The sequence below is a fragment of the Lepidochelys kempii genome, chromosome 8 (assembly GCF_965140285.1).
Source record: "Lepidochelys kempii isolate rLepKem1 chromosome 8, rLepKem1.hap1, whole genome shotgun sequence".
Lineage (NCBI taxonomy): Eukaryota > Metazoa > Chordata > Testudines > Cheloniidae > Lepidochelys > Lepidochelys kempii.
Window position 1 is genome coordinate 76,443,831 of NC_136387.1, and position 16,139 is coordinate 76,459,969.

Below are 16,139 nucleotides of genomic sequence, written 5' to 3' on the forward strand. Positions count from 1 at the left end.
TAGTCATAAATTAATTAGGCAGATCCTGCAGGCATTGCTTCCTCTAAACAAGAAATGTATGGAATTAAGGCCCAAATAGTATTAAATTCCATCCATCTCCAACCCCTTTTTATAAACTTTGCAGGAAAGTTGATTTAAAGCTAGGGTTTCACTATGCTGAGCTTAAATAAGAAAAATAATTTTCATCCAGATTATTACTGGTTGAAAAAAAAAAAAAAAGGATGGTGAGAGTTGTGTGTTTAGACACAGTTTGGGCCGAGTCCAAAATCCAGGCTTGAAGTTTGCAAACAACCTATATTTTTATGAAGGGCTGAACCAAAACCCCTGACCTAAAACACCCATGAATTTTTGAAGCGCTCAAAATCTGTGTCTTGGATCTCTTTCTCTCTCTCAAACTTTAGGTTTATACCCTATACAAAACATATCTATAATCTATATCCCACACATCATATGTATTGAACTGATATTCATGTCACACACTACATTTATTGTACTCCTTTGGCCGCCTCGCTTGTGATCTAAGCCTGCTTCCACTGAAGTCAATAGCAGAACTCCCACTGACTTCAGTGGTGAAGGATCAGGCCTTTGCACTAATTCACCTCCCAGCACTTATTCTTTGGAAGTCTCTGAGCAGCTTCAGTCAGAAACCATTTACCCCCCACCACACTATGTAAGTGTGGTGGGGGGTAAATGGATGGACAATATTATAGTATAGGATGGACAATATTAGTTCCTGGATTGAATATATACATATATGTGGAGCTAATAGTCATGTGATAAATTCCATTGCTATGGGATAAATAGATTTATCATGTTACCTTTTATTGCCTCATTGGATTAATGGGCTAAGGGCAATCTCCCCTGAACTGTTAAACCTTGTCAGACTGTACCTGAAGAATTTTGCAGAAATATTTTCCTAAGTGCTCTAATGATGGACTAGCAGGAGTACTAGTGGAAAGCTCAGCTTTGACAAGGCTTTGCTGACATCCAGCATTTTGCCAGCATTTAATTAAATCTAATTTCTCCCTGTCATAAATATAAAGGGAAGGGTAAACCCCTTTAAAATCCCTCCTGGCCAGAGGAAAAATCCTCTCACCTGTAAAGGGTTAAGAAGCTAAAGGTAACCTCGCTGGCACCTGACCAAAATGACCAATGAGGAGACAAGATACTTTCAAAAGCTGGGAGGAGGGAGAAAAACAAAGGGTATGTGTCTGTCTGCCAGGGACAGAACAGGAATGGAGTCTTAGAACTTTTAATAAGTAATCTAGCTAGGTATGTGTTAGATTATGATTTCTGTAAATGGCTGAGAAAAGAGCTGTGCTGAATAGAATGACTATTCTTGTCTGTGTGTCTTTTTTGTAACTTAAGGTTTTGCCTAGAGGGATTCTCTATGTTTTGAATCTAATTACCCTGTAAGGTATACCATCCTGATTTTACAGAGGTGATTCCTTTACTTCTATTAAAAGTCTTCTTGTAAGAAAACTGAATGCTTTTTCATTGTTCTGAGATCCAAGAGTTTGGGTCTGTGGTCACCTAAGCAAATTGAGGATTTTTACCAAACCTTCCCCAGGAAGTGGGGTGCAAGGGTTGGGAGGATTTTGGGGGGAAGACGTGTCTGAACTACGTTTCCCAGTAAACCCAGATAAAGTTTGGTGGTGGCAGTGGAAATCCAAGGGCAAAGGGTAAAATTAATTTGTACCTTGGGGAAGTTTTAACCTAAGCTGGTAGAAGTAAGCTTAGGAGGTTTTCATGAAGGTCCCCACATCTGTACACTAGAGTTCAGAGTGGGGAAGGAACCTTGACACTCCCCATAGAAGCCAATGGGCATTTTGCAAAACCTATAACAGGAGTATGAGTGAGTCTGAAGTGCGTAGATTTTTGATACCCCCATTTTCCTTGATTCCTCATTAGTTAGGCATCATTTTCCTCAAATCCCTGTAAAGCTGATCTTCTTGGATCCTTTGTCTGCATGGGATATTGACTATGAAAATCTTCATAGTCAGTATCAGAAGTGTTTTGGCTATTTTACATAGTTTATAAAAAGAACACTCCAAGCATCCCAATGACAGGAAGAAAGGAAAGAAGGAATCTGGGTGGCAGAAGTAAGATGGTGTCAGAGCTACAAGAATTTGAGTCTCCTTGTGTGACTCATGTATTCTATGGATGGATAATTAATCTACTAATATAGTTAGTGCTCACGAATGTCTGGGAAGTGTGCCATAAATGACTAGATTAGGTAGCCAAAAAAGGAAAATGTGGGAAAACAGAAAATCAGAAGCTATTGAAAAATCAAAAAAGGAATCCTACAAAAAGTGGAAACAACAAATTTCTAAGGATGAAAACAAAAGAAAAGCGCAAATATCTAGGTATAAAATCAGAAAGGCTGAGGCACAAAATGAAATTACACCTAGCAAGGGACATTAAAAGGTAATAAGAACAGTTTCTATAAGTATTTAAGAAGCAAGAGAAGGATGAAGGAAAATGTAGGTCTACTGCTTAGTAAGGAAGTAGAGCTAATAACAGACAGACCAAGAAATCTGATTTCAGAGTGGTAGCGGTGTTAGTCTGCATCAGCAAAAACAACGAGGAGTCCATGTGGCACCTTAGAGACTAACAAAATTATTTGGGCATAAGCTTTTGTGGGCTAAAACCCACGTCATCACATGCATGGAGTGAAAAATACAATAAGCAGTATATAAAAGCACATGAAAAGACGGGAGTTGCCTTACCAAGTGCGGGGGTCAGTGCTAACAAGGCCAATTCAATTAAGGTGGAAGTGGCCTATTCTCAACAGTTGACAAGAAGGGGTGAATATCAAGAGAGGGAAAATTACTTTTGTAGTGTTAATGAGGCCAATACAATCAAGGTGGATGTCTGAGGTGTTTAATGTCTACTTTGCTTCATTCTTCACTAAAAAGGTTAATGGAGACCGGATACTCAACACAATTAATTATTAAAAACAAAAAGAAAGAAATGCAAGCCAGAACAGGGAAAGAACAGGTCAAAGAATATTTAGAAAAGTTAGATATATTCAAGTCAGCAGGGCCTGATTAAATTCCTCTTAGGATATGTAAGGAACTAGGCAAATCTATCTTCGAACCATTAGTCATTATCTTTGAGAACTCACAGCGGATGAGTGAGGTCCGAGAGGACTGGGGAGGCAAACATAGCATCTATCTTTCAAAAGAGAACCTGGGAAATTATAGACCAGTGAGCCTGACTTTGATACCTAGAAAAATACTGGAACAAATGATTGAAGCACTGAGACGATAATAAAGTGGTAAGTAATAGCCAACATGGATTTGTCAAGAACAAATAATGCCAACCAAAACTTAATTTCCTCTTTTGACAGTGGATAGAAAGGAAGAAGCAGCAGTGATATATCTTGATTCTAGTAATACTTTTAACACAGTCCCACATGACAGTCTCATAATGAACTAGGGAAATAGATGAAATAACTATATGGTGGATGCACAACTGGTTGAAAAACTGTATTCAGAATAGCTATCAATGGTTTGCAACAACCATGGAGGGGGTATCTAGTGGGGTCCAACAGGGTTCTGTCCTGGGTCTGGTACTATTCAATATTTTCATTAATGACTTCCACAATGGAATGGAGCGTATGCCTATAAAATCTACAGAGGACACTGTGCTAGGAGTGGTTGCAAGCACTCTGGAGGACAGGATTAATATTCAAAAAGTGTCCTTTATAAATTGGAGAATCGGTCTGAAATGAACAAGATAGAATTCAATAAAGACAAGCACAAAGTACAACACTTTGGAATGAAAACTCAAATACATAACTACAAAATAACTGTCTAGGCAATAGTACTGCAGAAAAGGATCTTGGGGATGTACAGGTCATAAGTTGCAAATGAGTCAACAGTGTGATGCTGTTGCAAAAAAGGCTAATTATTCTGGTGTTTATGAACAGGAATGTGGTATGTAGCGACCCAGGGATTAGCTCTTGACTGGTCTGGTGCCCTCTCCTTCAGTTGCCCACCCTGTGGTCTTTCTCTGGACTCAAGAGTACACCCTCTTCCTGATTTGGCCCTCCAGTCAGGTCTCTACAGTTTACCCATTCTGTGGTAATAAAGTCCCACTGAACAATCTGTGCCACTTCTTAAGTGGCTGGTAAGCACTGGAACCTTAAGTCCAGCAACTACGGTCTAAGCAATCTCAGACCCTGTCACTGTTTCCCTGGGCTCTTTCCTACCTTCCTTCCTCTGTCATCTGGCTACCACTGGAACCTCCTCCCTTCCCTGTGGCTACTTCACCCTTTCTTGGGTTCCTGCCAGAGTCTGTACTCCTAGGCAGGATTCCAGGGCTTACTTACCACTAGGACTCCTCCTCGACTCTTCTCTTTAGTCATGACTGCAGTGTTCCTTCCTGCAAACCTCTTCTTGCTCTCCCTTTCCAGGTTTTATTCCAGCTCATCCTGCCCCTGCCCAGCTGTGCTTCATCATCAGTTAGAGTTTATGGGCCCTGACTTTCTTCCAGGTGCAGCCTGTTGTGGAGTTAATTGGTCTTTCTAACTATTCAGGCCTTGTGTAAGGTAGACACCCCATCATACCACTGAAGGTAGGACAAAAAGTAACAGGCTTAATCTGCAGCAAGGGAGAGTTAAGTTAGATACTAGGAAAAACTTTCAAGGAATAAGGATAGGTAAGTCTAACAGCGGCGAGGCTAACAGATGGAGTTCGACTGGGATCTGTCTGAGAGGAGGTATGCTATGTGCTGCATTAGGGGGCCTGTGTTGGTGAGTTGCTGAGTGTCTGTTGTGGGGACATTTTGGCAGTTTGACCGTGTGCTTGATTGTTTGAAAAGTCTGAACTGGGAGTGCTTTGTTCCAGGTGGGCCTGATTGTTATAAAAAGGCAGCCAGCAGCAAACCAGCTGAGCAGCAAACAGAGGGAGTTCACCTGGGGAGAGCCCACTGAGGCTTTCATCTTGCAGGCTTCTCTGAGTAGTTACTACAACATCTGAGGAAGCTCTTAGAAGGAAGGTAATATGGATGGTGAGCATTCAGCTGTTGTGACCTGCACAGGATGTGCCATGTTTGTCTTTCTTCCCCAGGACAGAAGCGACTTTGTCTGTACAAAGTGCAAGCTGATCTCCATATTGGAAGAGAAGGTTCAAGATCTAGAGGAAACAAGTATCAACCCTGCGTTGCATAAGAGAAAATGAAGATTTCCTGGACAGACGTCAGGATATGCTTCTGCGGGCACAACATTCTGAAGAATTGGAGCAGGCTGCGCAGCGGGGACAGAAGGACAGTGAAGAAACTTGACAGCATGTGACCTCCAGAAGAAGAAAGAGGAGCATCCATGTACCAGCAATGCAGATACAGGTGAGCAACCATTTTCATGTTCTCTACACAGGTACTAATGCAGACACTGGACTAGATAATACATCTGAGGGAAGGGAGGAGAAGGAGACTCCACCGATTGGAAGGCATGAGATGCACTGTTCTAGGGATGGAGGGTCCACGACCACCACTCCCAATAGAAGGAGGCGGGTGGTGGTGATGGGGACTCCTTCCTAAGGGGGACTGAGTCATCTATCTGCCATCCCGACTAGGAAAACCAAGAAGTGTGCTGCTTGCCAGGAGCTACAATTCATGATGTGATGGACAGACTTTCGAGACTCATCAAGCCCTTGGATCGCTACCCCTTCCTGCTTCTCCAAGTGGGCACCAGTGGTACTGTCAAGAATGACCTTGAACGGATCACTGCAGACTATGTGACTCTGGAAAGAAGGATAAAGGCGTTTGAGGCACAAATGGTATTCTCGTCCATCCTCCCTATGGAAGGAAAAGGCCCAGGTAGAGACCGTTGAATAGTGGAAGTCAATGAATGGCTACACAGGTGGTGTCAGAGAGAAGGCTTTGGATTTTTTGACCAACGGATAGGTTTCAGAGTAACAGCTGTATTAGTCTGTATTCGCAAAAAGAAAAGGAGTACTTGTGGCACCTTAGAGACTAACCAATTTATTTGAGCATAAGCTTTCGTGAGGTACAGCTCACTTCATCGGATGCATACTGTGGAAAGTGTAGAAGATCTTTTATACACACAAAGCATGAAAAAATACCTCCCCCCACCCCACTCTCCTGCTGGCAATAGCTTATCTAAAGTGATCACTCTCCTTACAATGTGTATGATAATCAAGGTGGGCCATTTCCAGCACAAATCCAGGGTTTAACAAGAACGTCTGAGGAGGGGGGTGGGAGGGGTTAGGAAAAAACAAGGGGAAATAGGTTACCTTGCATAATGACTTAGCCACTCCCAGTCTCTGTTCAAGCCTAAGTTAATTGTATCCAATTTGCAAATGAATTCCAATTCAACAGTTTCTCGCTGGAGTCTGGATTTGAAGTTTTTTTGTTGAAGAATTGCAACTTTCATGTCTGTAATCACGTGACCAGAGAGATTGACGTGTTCTCCAACTGGATTATGAATGTTATAATTCTTGACATCTGATTTGTGTCCATTTATTCTTTTACGTAGAGACTGTCCAGTTTGACCAATGTACATGGCAGAGGGGCATTGCTGGCACATGATGGCATATATCACATTGGTGGATGTGCAGGTGAACGAGCCTCTGATAGTGTGGCTGATGTTATTAGGCCCTGTGATGGTGTCCCCTGAATAGATATGTGGGCACAGTTGGCAACGAGCTGTGTTGCAAGGATAGGTTCTTGGGTTAGTGGTTCTGTTGTGTGGTTTGTGGTTGCTGGTGAGTATTTGCTTCAGGTTGGGGGGCTGTCTGTAGGCAAGGACTGGCCTGTCTCCCAGGATTTGTGAGAGTGTTGCGTCATCCTTCAGGATAGGTTGTAGATCCTTAATAATGCATTGGAGGGGTTTTAGTTGGGGGCTGAAGGTGACGGCTAGTGGCGTTCTGTTATTTTCTTTGTTAGGCCTGTCCTGTAGTAGGTGACTTCTGGGAACTCTTCTGGCTCTATCAATCTGTTTCTTCACTTCCGCAGGTGGGTATTGTAGTTGTAAGAATGCTTGAGAGAGATCTTGTAGGTGTTTGTCTCTGTCTGAGGGGTTGGAGCAAATGCAGTTGTATCACAGAGCTTGGCTGTAGACGATGGATCGTGTGGTGTGGTCAGGGTTAAAGCTGGAGGCATGTAGGTAGGAATAGCGGTCAGTAGGTTTCCGGTATAGGGTGGTGTTTATGTGACCGTCGTTTATTAGCACTGTAGTGTCCAGGAAGTGGATCTCTTGTGTGGACTGGACCAGGCTGAGGTTGATGGTGGGATGGAAATTGTTGAAATCATGGTGGAATTCCTCAAGGGCTTCTTTTCCATGGGTCCAGATGATGAAGATGTCATCAATATAGCGCAAGTAGAGTAGGGGCATTAGAACAACGCTTCCTCAGCTCTCGTCCCCTGAGTCAGCCATAAAAATGTTGGCATACTGTGGGGCCATGCGGGTACCCATAGCAGTGCCGCTGATCTGAAGGTATACATTGTCCCCAAATGTAAAATAGTTATGGGTAAGGACAAAATCCAGCCACCAAGTTAGCCGTGACATTATCAGGGATAGTGTTCTTGACGGCTTGTAGTCCATTTTTGTGTGGAATGTTGGTGTAGAGGGCTTCTACATCCCATAGTGGCCAGGATGGTGTTATCAGGAAGATCACCGATGCATTGTAGTTTCCTCAGGAAGTCAGTGGTGTCTCGAAGGTAGCTGGGAGTGCTGGTAGCGTAGGGCCTGAGGAGGGAGTCTACATAGCCAATCCTGCTGTCAGGGTGCCAATGCCTGAGATGATGGGGTGCCCAGGATTTCCAGGTTTATGGATCTTGGGTAGTAGATAGAATATCCCAGGTCGGAGTTCCAGGGGTGTGTGTGTGCGGATTTGATCTTGTGCTTTTTCAGGGAGTTTCTTGAGCAAATGCTGTAGTTTCTTTTGGTAACTCTCAGTGGGATCAGAGGGTAATGGCTTGTAGAAAGTGGTGATCCCACTGAGAGTTACCAAAAGAAACTACAGCATACCACAAAACTACACCTACAAGAGCTCTATCAAGCATTCTTACAACTACAATACCCACCTGCGGAAGTGAAGAAACAGCTTGATAGAGCCAGAAGAGTTCCCAGAAGTCACCTACTACAGGACAGGCCTAACAAAGAAAATAACAGAACGCCACTAGCCGTCATCTTCAGCCCCCAACTAAAACCCCTCCAACGCATTATTAAGGATCTACAACCTATCCTGAAGGATGACCCAACACTCTCACAAATCCTGGGAGACAGGCCAGTCCTTGCCTACAGACAGCCCCCCAACCTGAAGCAAATACTCACCAGCAACCACAAACCACACAAAACAGAACCACTAACCCAAGAACCTATCCTTGCAACAAAGCTCGTTGCCAACTGTGCCCACATATCTATTCAGGGGACACCATCACAGGGCCTAATAACATCAGCCACACTATCAGAGGCTCGTTCACCTCCACATCCACCAATGTGATATATGCCATCATGTGCCAGCAATGCCCCTCTGCCATGTACATTGGTCAAACTGGACAGTCTCTACGTAAAAGAATAAATGGACACAAATCAGATGTCAAGAATTATAACATTCATAAACCAGTTGGAGAACACTTCAATCTCTCTGGTCACGTGATTACAGACATGAAAGTTGCAATTCTTCAACAAAAAAACTTCAAATCCAGACTCCAGCGAGAAACTGTTGAATTGGAATTCATTTGCAAATTGGATACAATTAACTTAGGCTTGAACAGAGACTGGGAGTGGCTAAGTCATTATGCAAGGTAACCTATTTCCCCTTGTTTTTTCCTAACCCCTCCCACCCCCCTCCTCAGACGTTCTTGTTAAACCCTGGATTTGTGCTGGAAATGGCCCACCTTGATTATCATACACATTGTAAGGAGAGTGATCACTTTAGATAAGCTATTGCCAGCGGGAGAGTGGGGTGGGGGGAGGTATTTTTTCAGGCTTTGTGTGTATAAAAGATCTTCTACACTTTCCACAGTATGCATCCGATGAACTAAGCTTTCGTGAACTACAGCTCATGCTCAAATAAATTGGTTAGTCTCTAAGGTGCCACAAGTACTCCTTTTCTTTTGACCAACGGATAGTGTTCCAAGAAGAAGGATTGCTAGGCAGAGACGGGCTCTACCTAACGAAGAGAGGGAAGAGAATCTTTGCAAGCAGGCTGGCTAACCTAGTGAGGAGGGCTTTAAACTAGGTTCACTGGGGGAAGGAGACCAAAGCCCTGAGGTAAGTGGGGAAGTGGGATACCAGAAGGAAGCACGAGCAGGAGAGCGCAAGAGGGGAGGACCCCTGCCTCATACTGAGAAAGCAGGATAATCGGCAAGTTATCTGAAGTTCCTATACATAAATGCAAGAAGCCTGAGAAACAAGCAGGGAGAACTGGAAGTCCTGGCACAGTCAAGGAATTATGATTTGATTGGAACAACAGAGTTGGTGGGATAACTCACATGACTGGAGTACTGTCATGGATGGATATAAACTGTTCAGGAAGGACAAGCAGGGCAGAAAACGTTGGGGTTGCATTGTATGTAAGAGAGCAGGATGACTGCTCAGTGCTCCAGTATGAAACTGCAGAAAAACCTGAGAGTCTCTGGATTAAGTTTAGAAGTGTGAGCAACAAGGGTGATGTCATGGTGGGAGTCTGCTATAGACCACCGGACCAAGGGGATGAGGTCAGGGCCGGTGCAACCACTAGGCAAACTAGGTGGCCGCCTAGGGCGCCAAGTGGTTGGGAGCAGCCAAAAGCGCACTCCGGGGAGGTGGTGGAGTGGAGGTAAGCTGGGGCAGGGGAGCGCGGGGAGGGCCGCCTGCAACAAGTAACAGGGGGAGGGTGGCGCGCAGGGGAACCACTCCCCATCCCAGCTCACCTCTGCTCCGCCTCCTCCCCTGAGCCCGCTGCCCTGCTTTGCTTCTCTCCCTCCCAGGCTTGCGGTGCCAAACAGCTGATTGGTGCCGCAAGCCTGGGGAGGCGGGAGAAGCGGAATGGCAGCGGCGTGCTCAGGGAGGAGGCGAAGCAGAGGTGAGCTGGGGTGGGGAGCTGCCGCACACCTCCCGGGGGAGCAGGGGGAAAGAGCTGCTGCACGGCTCCCCGGGCCAATGGGGAGGGAGAGGTGGAGGGGGGCGCCCGGCAAGGTGGAAGTTTCGCCTAGGGCACGAAACATCCTTGCACCGGCCCTGGATGAGGTGGACAAGGCTTTCTTCAGGCAACAAACAGAAGTTACTAGATCACAGGCCCTGGTTCTCATGGGGGACTTCAATCACCCCGATATCTGCTGGGAGAGCAATACAGCGGTGCACAGACAATCCAGGAAGTTTTTGGAAAGCATAGGGAACAATTTCCTGGTGCAAGTGCTGGAGGAACCAACTGGGGCAGAGCTCTTCTTTACCTGCTGCTCACAAACAGGGAAGAATTAGTAGGGGGAGCAAAAGTAGATGGGAACCTGGGAGGCAGTGACCATGAGATGGTCGAGTTGAGGATCCTGACACAGGGAAGAAAAGAGAGCAGCAGAATACGGACCCTGGACTTCAGAAAAGCAGACTTTGACTCCCTCAGGGAACTGATGAGCAGAATCCCGTGGGAGAATAACATGAGGGGGAAAAGAGTCCAGGAGAGCTGGCTGTATTTTAAAGAATCCTTATTGAGGTTACAGGAACAAACCATCCCGATGTGTAGAAAGAATAGTAAATGTGGCAGGCGACCAGCTTGGCTTAACAGTGAAATCCTTGCTGATCTTAAACACAAAAAAGAAGCTTACAAGAAGTGGAAGACTGGACAAATGACCAGGGAGGAGTATAAAAATATTGCTCAGGCATGCAGGAGTGAAGTCAGGAAGGCCCAATCACACTTGGAGTTGCAGCTAGCAAGGGATGTTAAGAGTAACAAGAAGGGTTTTCTACAGGTATGTTAGCAACATGATCAGGGAAAGTGTGGGCCCCTTACTGAATGGAGAAGGCAAACCAGTGACAGAGGATGTGGAAAAAGCTAATGTACTCAATGCTTTTTTTGCCTCTGTCTTCACGAACAAGGTCAGCTCCCAAACTACTGCACTGGGCAGCACAGTATGGGGAGGAGGTGACCAGCCCTCTGTGGAGAAAGAAGTGGTTCAGGATTATTTAGAAAAGCTGGACGAGTACAAGTCCATGGGGCCAGATGTGCTGCATCCGAGGGTGCTAAAGGAGTTGGCAGATTTGATTGCAGAGCCATTGGCCATTATCTTTGAAAACTCATGGCAATCAGGGGAAGTCCCGGATGACTGGAAAATGGCTAATGTAGTGCCCATCTTTAAAAAAGGGAAGGAGGAGGACCCAAGGAACTACAGGTGAGTCAGCCTCACCTCAGTCCCTGGAAAAATCATGAGTAGGTCCTCAAGGAATCAATTTGGAAGCACTTAGAGGAGAGGAAAGTGATCAGGAACAGTCAGCATAGATTCACCAAGGGCAAGTCATGCCTCACTAACCTAATTGTCTTCTATGATGAGATAACTGGCTCTGTGGATGAGGGGAAAGCAGTGGACATGTTATTCCTTGACTTTAGCAAAGCTTTTGATATGGTCTCCCACAGTATTCTTCCCAGCATGTTAAAGAAGTATGGGCTGGATGAATGGACTATAAGGTGAATAGAAAGCTAGATCATCGGGCTCAATGGGTAGTGATCAATGGCTCCATGTCTAGCTGGCAGCCGGTATCAAGCAGAGTGCCCCAAGCGTTGGTCCTGGGGTCGGTTTTGTTCAATATGTTCATTAATGATCTGGAGGATGGTGTGGACTGCACCCTCAGCAAGTTTGCAGAGGACACTTAACTGGGAGGAGTGGTAGATATGCTGGAGGGTAGGAATAGGATACAGAGGGACCTAGACAAATTAGAGGATTGGGCCAAAAGTAATCCGATGAGGTTCAACAAGGACAAGTGCAGAGTCCTGCACTTAGGACAGAAGAAGCCCATGCACTGGTACAGACTAGGGCCCGAGTGGCTAGGCAGGCAGTCCTACAGAAAAGGACCTAGGGGTTACAGTGGACAAGAAGCTGGATATGAGTCAACAGTGTGCCCTTGTTGCCAAGAAGGCTAACGGCATTTTGGGCTGTATAAGAAGGAGTATTGCCAGCAGATCGAGTGATGTGATCATTCCCCGCTATTCAGCATTGGTGAGGCCTTATCTGGAGTACTGTGTCTAGTTTTGGGCCCCACACTACAAGGATGTGGAAAAATTGGAAAGAGTCCAGCCGAGGGCAATAAAAATGATTAGGGGGAGGGAGCATATGATTTATGAGGAGAGGCTGAGGGAACTGGGATTATTTAGTCTGCGGAAGAGCAGAATGAGGAGGGATTTGATAGCTGCTTTCAACTACCTGAAAGGGGGTTCTAAAGAGGATGGATCTAGACTGTTCTCAGTGGTAGCAGGTGACAGAACAAGGAGAAATAGTCTCAAGATGCAGTGGGGGAGGTTTAGGTTGGATATTAGGAAAAACTTTTTCACTAGGAGGGTGGTGAAGCACTGGAATAGGTTACCTAGGGAGGTGGTGGAATCTCCTTCCTTTTAAGGTCAGGCTTGACAAAGCCCTGGCTGGGATGATTTAGTTGGGGACTGGTCCTGCTTTGAGCAGGGGGTTGGACTAGATGACCTCCTGAGGTCCCTTCCAACCCTGATATTCTATGAAGTCCTGGAATAGGTTAGCAAGGGAGGTTGTGAAATCCCCATCAGTGGAGGATTTTAAGAACACCTGGACAAACACCTGTCAGGGATGGTTTAGGTATAGTTGGTCCTGCCTTAGCATGGGGCACTGGACTAGATCTCTGAAGGTCCCTTCCAGCCTTATATTTCTGATTGCATGATTCTAGAATTGTAAATATGGATTGTTTTCCTTAAAGCGAAAAATCTTCCTTGGATTGGTGGACTTTGATTAAAGTAGAGTTTGCTGTTTGTTTACTTAAAACATGATCTTTGAAGGAAAAGAAAATCACTCGTGCCACATAGCAGTTGCTTACCTCATTGTCTGCTGCCTCAGAGTTTTCTTTGTTCTCCAGCAAAATCAGAACTTCTCCCTTTCCAGGGTAATAAAGGTCCAAAAGAAATTAAAATTCTGACCAAAGCAGAGTTTCATCAAGTCCCTCACTCCCTGGGCCACAGCCGTGTCTCCAGGGTCTGTTCAAAGTTTCACCCCTGGTGACGGGTTCACCCTTCTTGATGCAGGGCAAAAATTACAAAAATCAGCAGGCAGCTCCTCAGAGTGGTATAGGTTATGGTTCTCCTATAGCTATCTCCTACACTGTGGCCCTCCTCTGTGTAACTCCAGGACACTGACCCCTTATCACCTTCCTAAATTTCCTTCCTGGCCCCTTTTACAGGCTTCATAGTAAATCCTTTTGCCCTTGGGGAGTTTCAGAGCTCTTGCTTTTACCCAGTCTCTCTCCCCAGTAAAGAAACCCAGCCTATTCCCTCTCATCTACTTTACTCTGTCCTGGTCCTCTGAGCAGAAAGAACCACAAGCCCTGCTCTTTCCCCTGGTCTCCCTCACAATGAAGAAAAGGACTAGCCTTTATAAAGCTTCCCTTCCCAGCAGGCCTACCCATCATTCCTCTTACTCCCATTCTTCCCTCTGGACTACAATCCCCAGAATCCCTCTATTCTGGGTAAAAAACAGGAACAGGGAAGAGGGGGATCTAAGCTTTGACTTTACTGACATTTCTACAGTAAACCCAAACCAGAATTGGTGAACATTTCAGTTAGTCATTTGGCTTGAATTTGTGGTAATGTGTAGATTGGCTACAATTTTTTTTTAATCTAACAAGTGATTAAACTTGATTTGTTTTGTTCAGATGCTGTAACAGCAACCTCCAGGACTGCATGATGCTGTGGTTTCTCTTTCCACTCATCTCTTGCCGTGACTGAGAGCACTGAAGAGTCTGACAAAATCCTTCTTCTCAAATTACAAATGAGTCCTTCATGGGAAACTTAAAAGAAAGCAGAGCCAGCTAACACAGTCTACTAACTTCTACTAAAACTGAAGAATTTACATAGCATCTTTAATGCAAGAATCCTTAAGGCCATGTCTACACTACAAAAGTACTCCAATTTTACAGAAGTCAATTTTTGGGAACAGATTGTATAAAGTCGAGTGCATGCATCCACACTAAGCACATTAATTCAGCGGTTTGCGTCCACAGTACCGTGGCAAGCGTCGACATTCTGAGCGGTGCACTGTGGGTAGCTATCCCACAGTTCCCGCAGCCCATTGGAATTCTGGGCTGAGCTCCCAATGCCTGATAGGGCCAAAAATTTGTCGCGGGTGGTTATGGGTAAATGTCATCAGTCAACCCTCCCTCCCTCCATGAAAGCAACAATCATTTCATGCCCTTTTCCCTGGATTGCCCTAGCAGAAGCATAGCACAGCAAGCATGGAGCCCATTCAGCTCACCACAGCAGTTATGACCATTGTAAACGCCTCGCGCATTATCGTGCAGTTTATGCAGAACCAGCGCCTGAAAAACCAGGCGAGGAGGCGACAGCAGCACGGTGATGAGGACATGAACACAGATTTCTCTAAAGCCACGGTCTCCAGCAATTTGGAGATCATGGTGTTACTGGGGCAGGCTCATGCTGTGGAACGCAGATTCTGGGCACGGGAAACAAGCACAGAGTGGTGGGACCACATAGTGTTGCAGGTTTGGGATGATTCCCAGTGGCTCCGAAACTTTCGCATGCGTAAGGGCACTTTCATGGAACTTTATGACTTGCTTTCCCCTGCCCTGAAGCACAAGAATACCAAGATGAGAGCAGCCCTCACAGATCACAAGCGAGTGGCAATAGCCCTGTGGAAGCTTGGAATACCAGACAGCTACCGGTCAGTTGGTAATCAATTTGGAGTGGGCAAATCTACTGTGGGGGTTGCTGTGATGCAAGTAGCCAACGTAATCATTGAGCTGCTGCTATCAAAGGTAGTGACTCTGGGAAATGTGCAAGTCATACTAGATGGCTTTGCTGCAATGGGATTCCCTAACTGTGGTGGGGCCATAGATGGAACACATATCCCCATCTTGGGACCAGACCACCAGGGCAGCCAGTACATAAACCGCAAGGGGTACTTTTCAGTGGTGCTGCAAACACTGGTGGATCACAAGGGACATTTCACCAACATCAACGTGGGATAGCCGGGAAAGGTTCATGACGCTCGCGTCTTCAGGAACTCTGGTCTGTTTAAATGGCTGCAGGAAGGGATTTACTTCCCAGATCAGAAAATAACTGTTGGGGATATTGAAATGCCTATAGTTATCCTTGGGGACCCAGCCTACCCCTTAATGCCATGGCTCATGAAGCCATACACAGGCACCCTGGACAGTAGTAAGGAGCTGTTCAACTATAAGCTGAGCAAGTGCAGAATGGTGGTAGTGTGTGCATTTGGACGTTTAAAGGGTCGCTGGTGCAGTATACTGACTCACTCAGACCTCAGTGGGATTATTGGTTTCGCTGTTATTGCTGCTTGCTGTGTGCTCCACAATCTCTGTGAGAGTAAGGGGGAGATGTTTTTTGGCATCGTGGGAAGTTGAGGCAAATCGTCTGGCCACTGAATACGCGCAGCCAGACACCAGGGTGGTTAGAAGAGCACAGCAGGAAGCGCTGCGCATCAGAGAATCTTTGAAAACCAGTTTCATGACTGGCCAGGGTACTGTGTGACACTTCTGTTTGTTTTTCCTTGATGAAAACCCGTCCCCTTGGTTGCCTCTAAATTCCCTGTAAGCCACCCAGCCTCCCCCCTTCGATCACAGCTTGCTTGCAAAGGAAATAAAGTCACTATCGTTTAAAAAACATGTATTCTTTATTAATTGGTTATGAAAATAGGAAGATAACTCACAAGGTAGCCCGGGTGGGGTGTGGGAGGAGGGAAGGAAAAGGCCACTTTAAAACTTCTTGAATGACAGCCTTCTGTTGCTTGGGCTGTCCACTCGAGTGGAGTGGTTGGGTGCCCGGAGCCTCCCCCGCCCCCCACGTTCTTGGGCGTCTGGGTGAGGAGGCTATGGAACTTGGGGAGGAGGGAGGGCGGTTAAACAGGGGATGCAGCTGCAGTCTGTGATCCTGCTGCCATTCATGAACCTCCACCAGATGCCGGAGCATGTCCGTTTGATCCCA

The 16,139-nt window shown here is 45.7% G+C and overlaps 1 protein-coding gene across 5 annotated transcripts in view; it reads left to right on the forward strand.

Annotated features, from left to right (window-relative positions):
* Window positions 1-15,800, forward strand: part of LOC140916096 (uncharacterized) — a 69,511-nt gene extending 53,711 nt beyond the window's left edge. For 4 of the 5 annotated variants that reach the window (XM_078854092.1, XM_078854091.1, XM_078854094.1 and 1 more), the window contains 2 exons: window positions 5,076-5,349; window positions 13,832-15,800. In XM_078854092.1, the coding sequence (XP_078710218.1) occupies window positions 14,411-15,163 (753 nt within the window). In that variant the 5' untranslated portion in view covers window positions 5,076-5,349; window positions 13,832-14,410 and the 3' untranslated portion in view covers window positions 15,164-15,800. The remainder of the gene's footprint in view (window positions 1-5,075; window positions 5,350-13,831) is intronic. The other variant, XM_078854093.1, reaches the window with a different exon arrangement.
* Window positions 15,801-16,139: the final 339 nt, after the last annotated feature.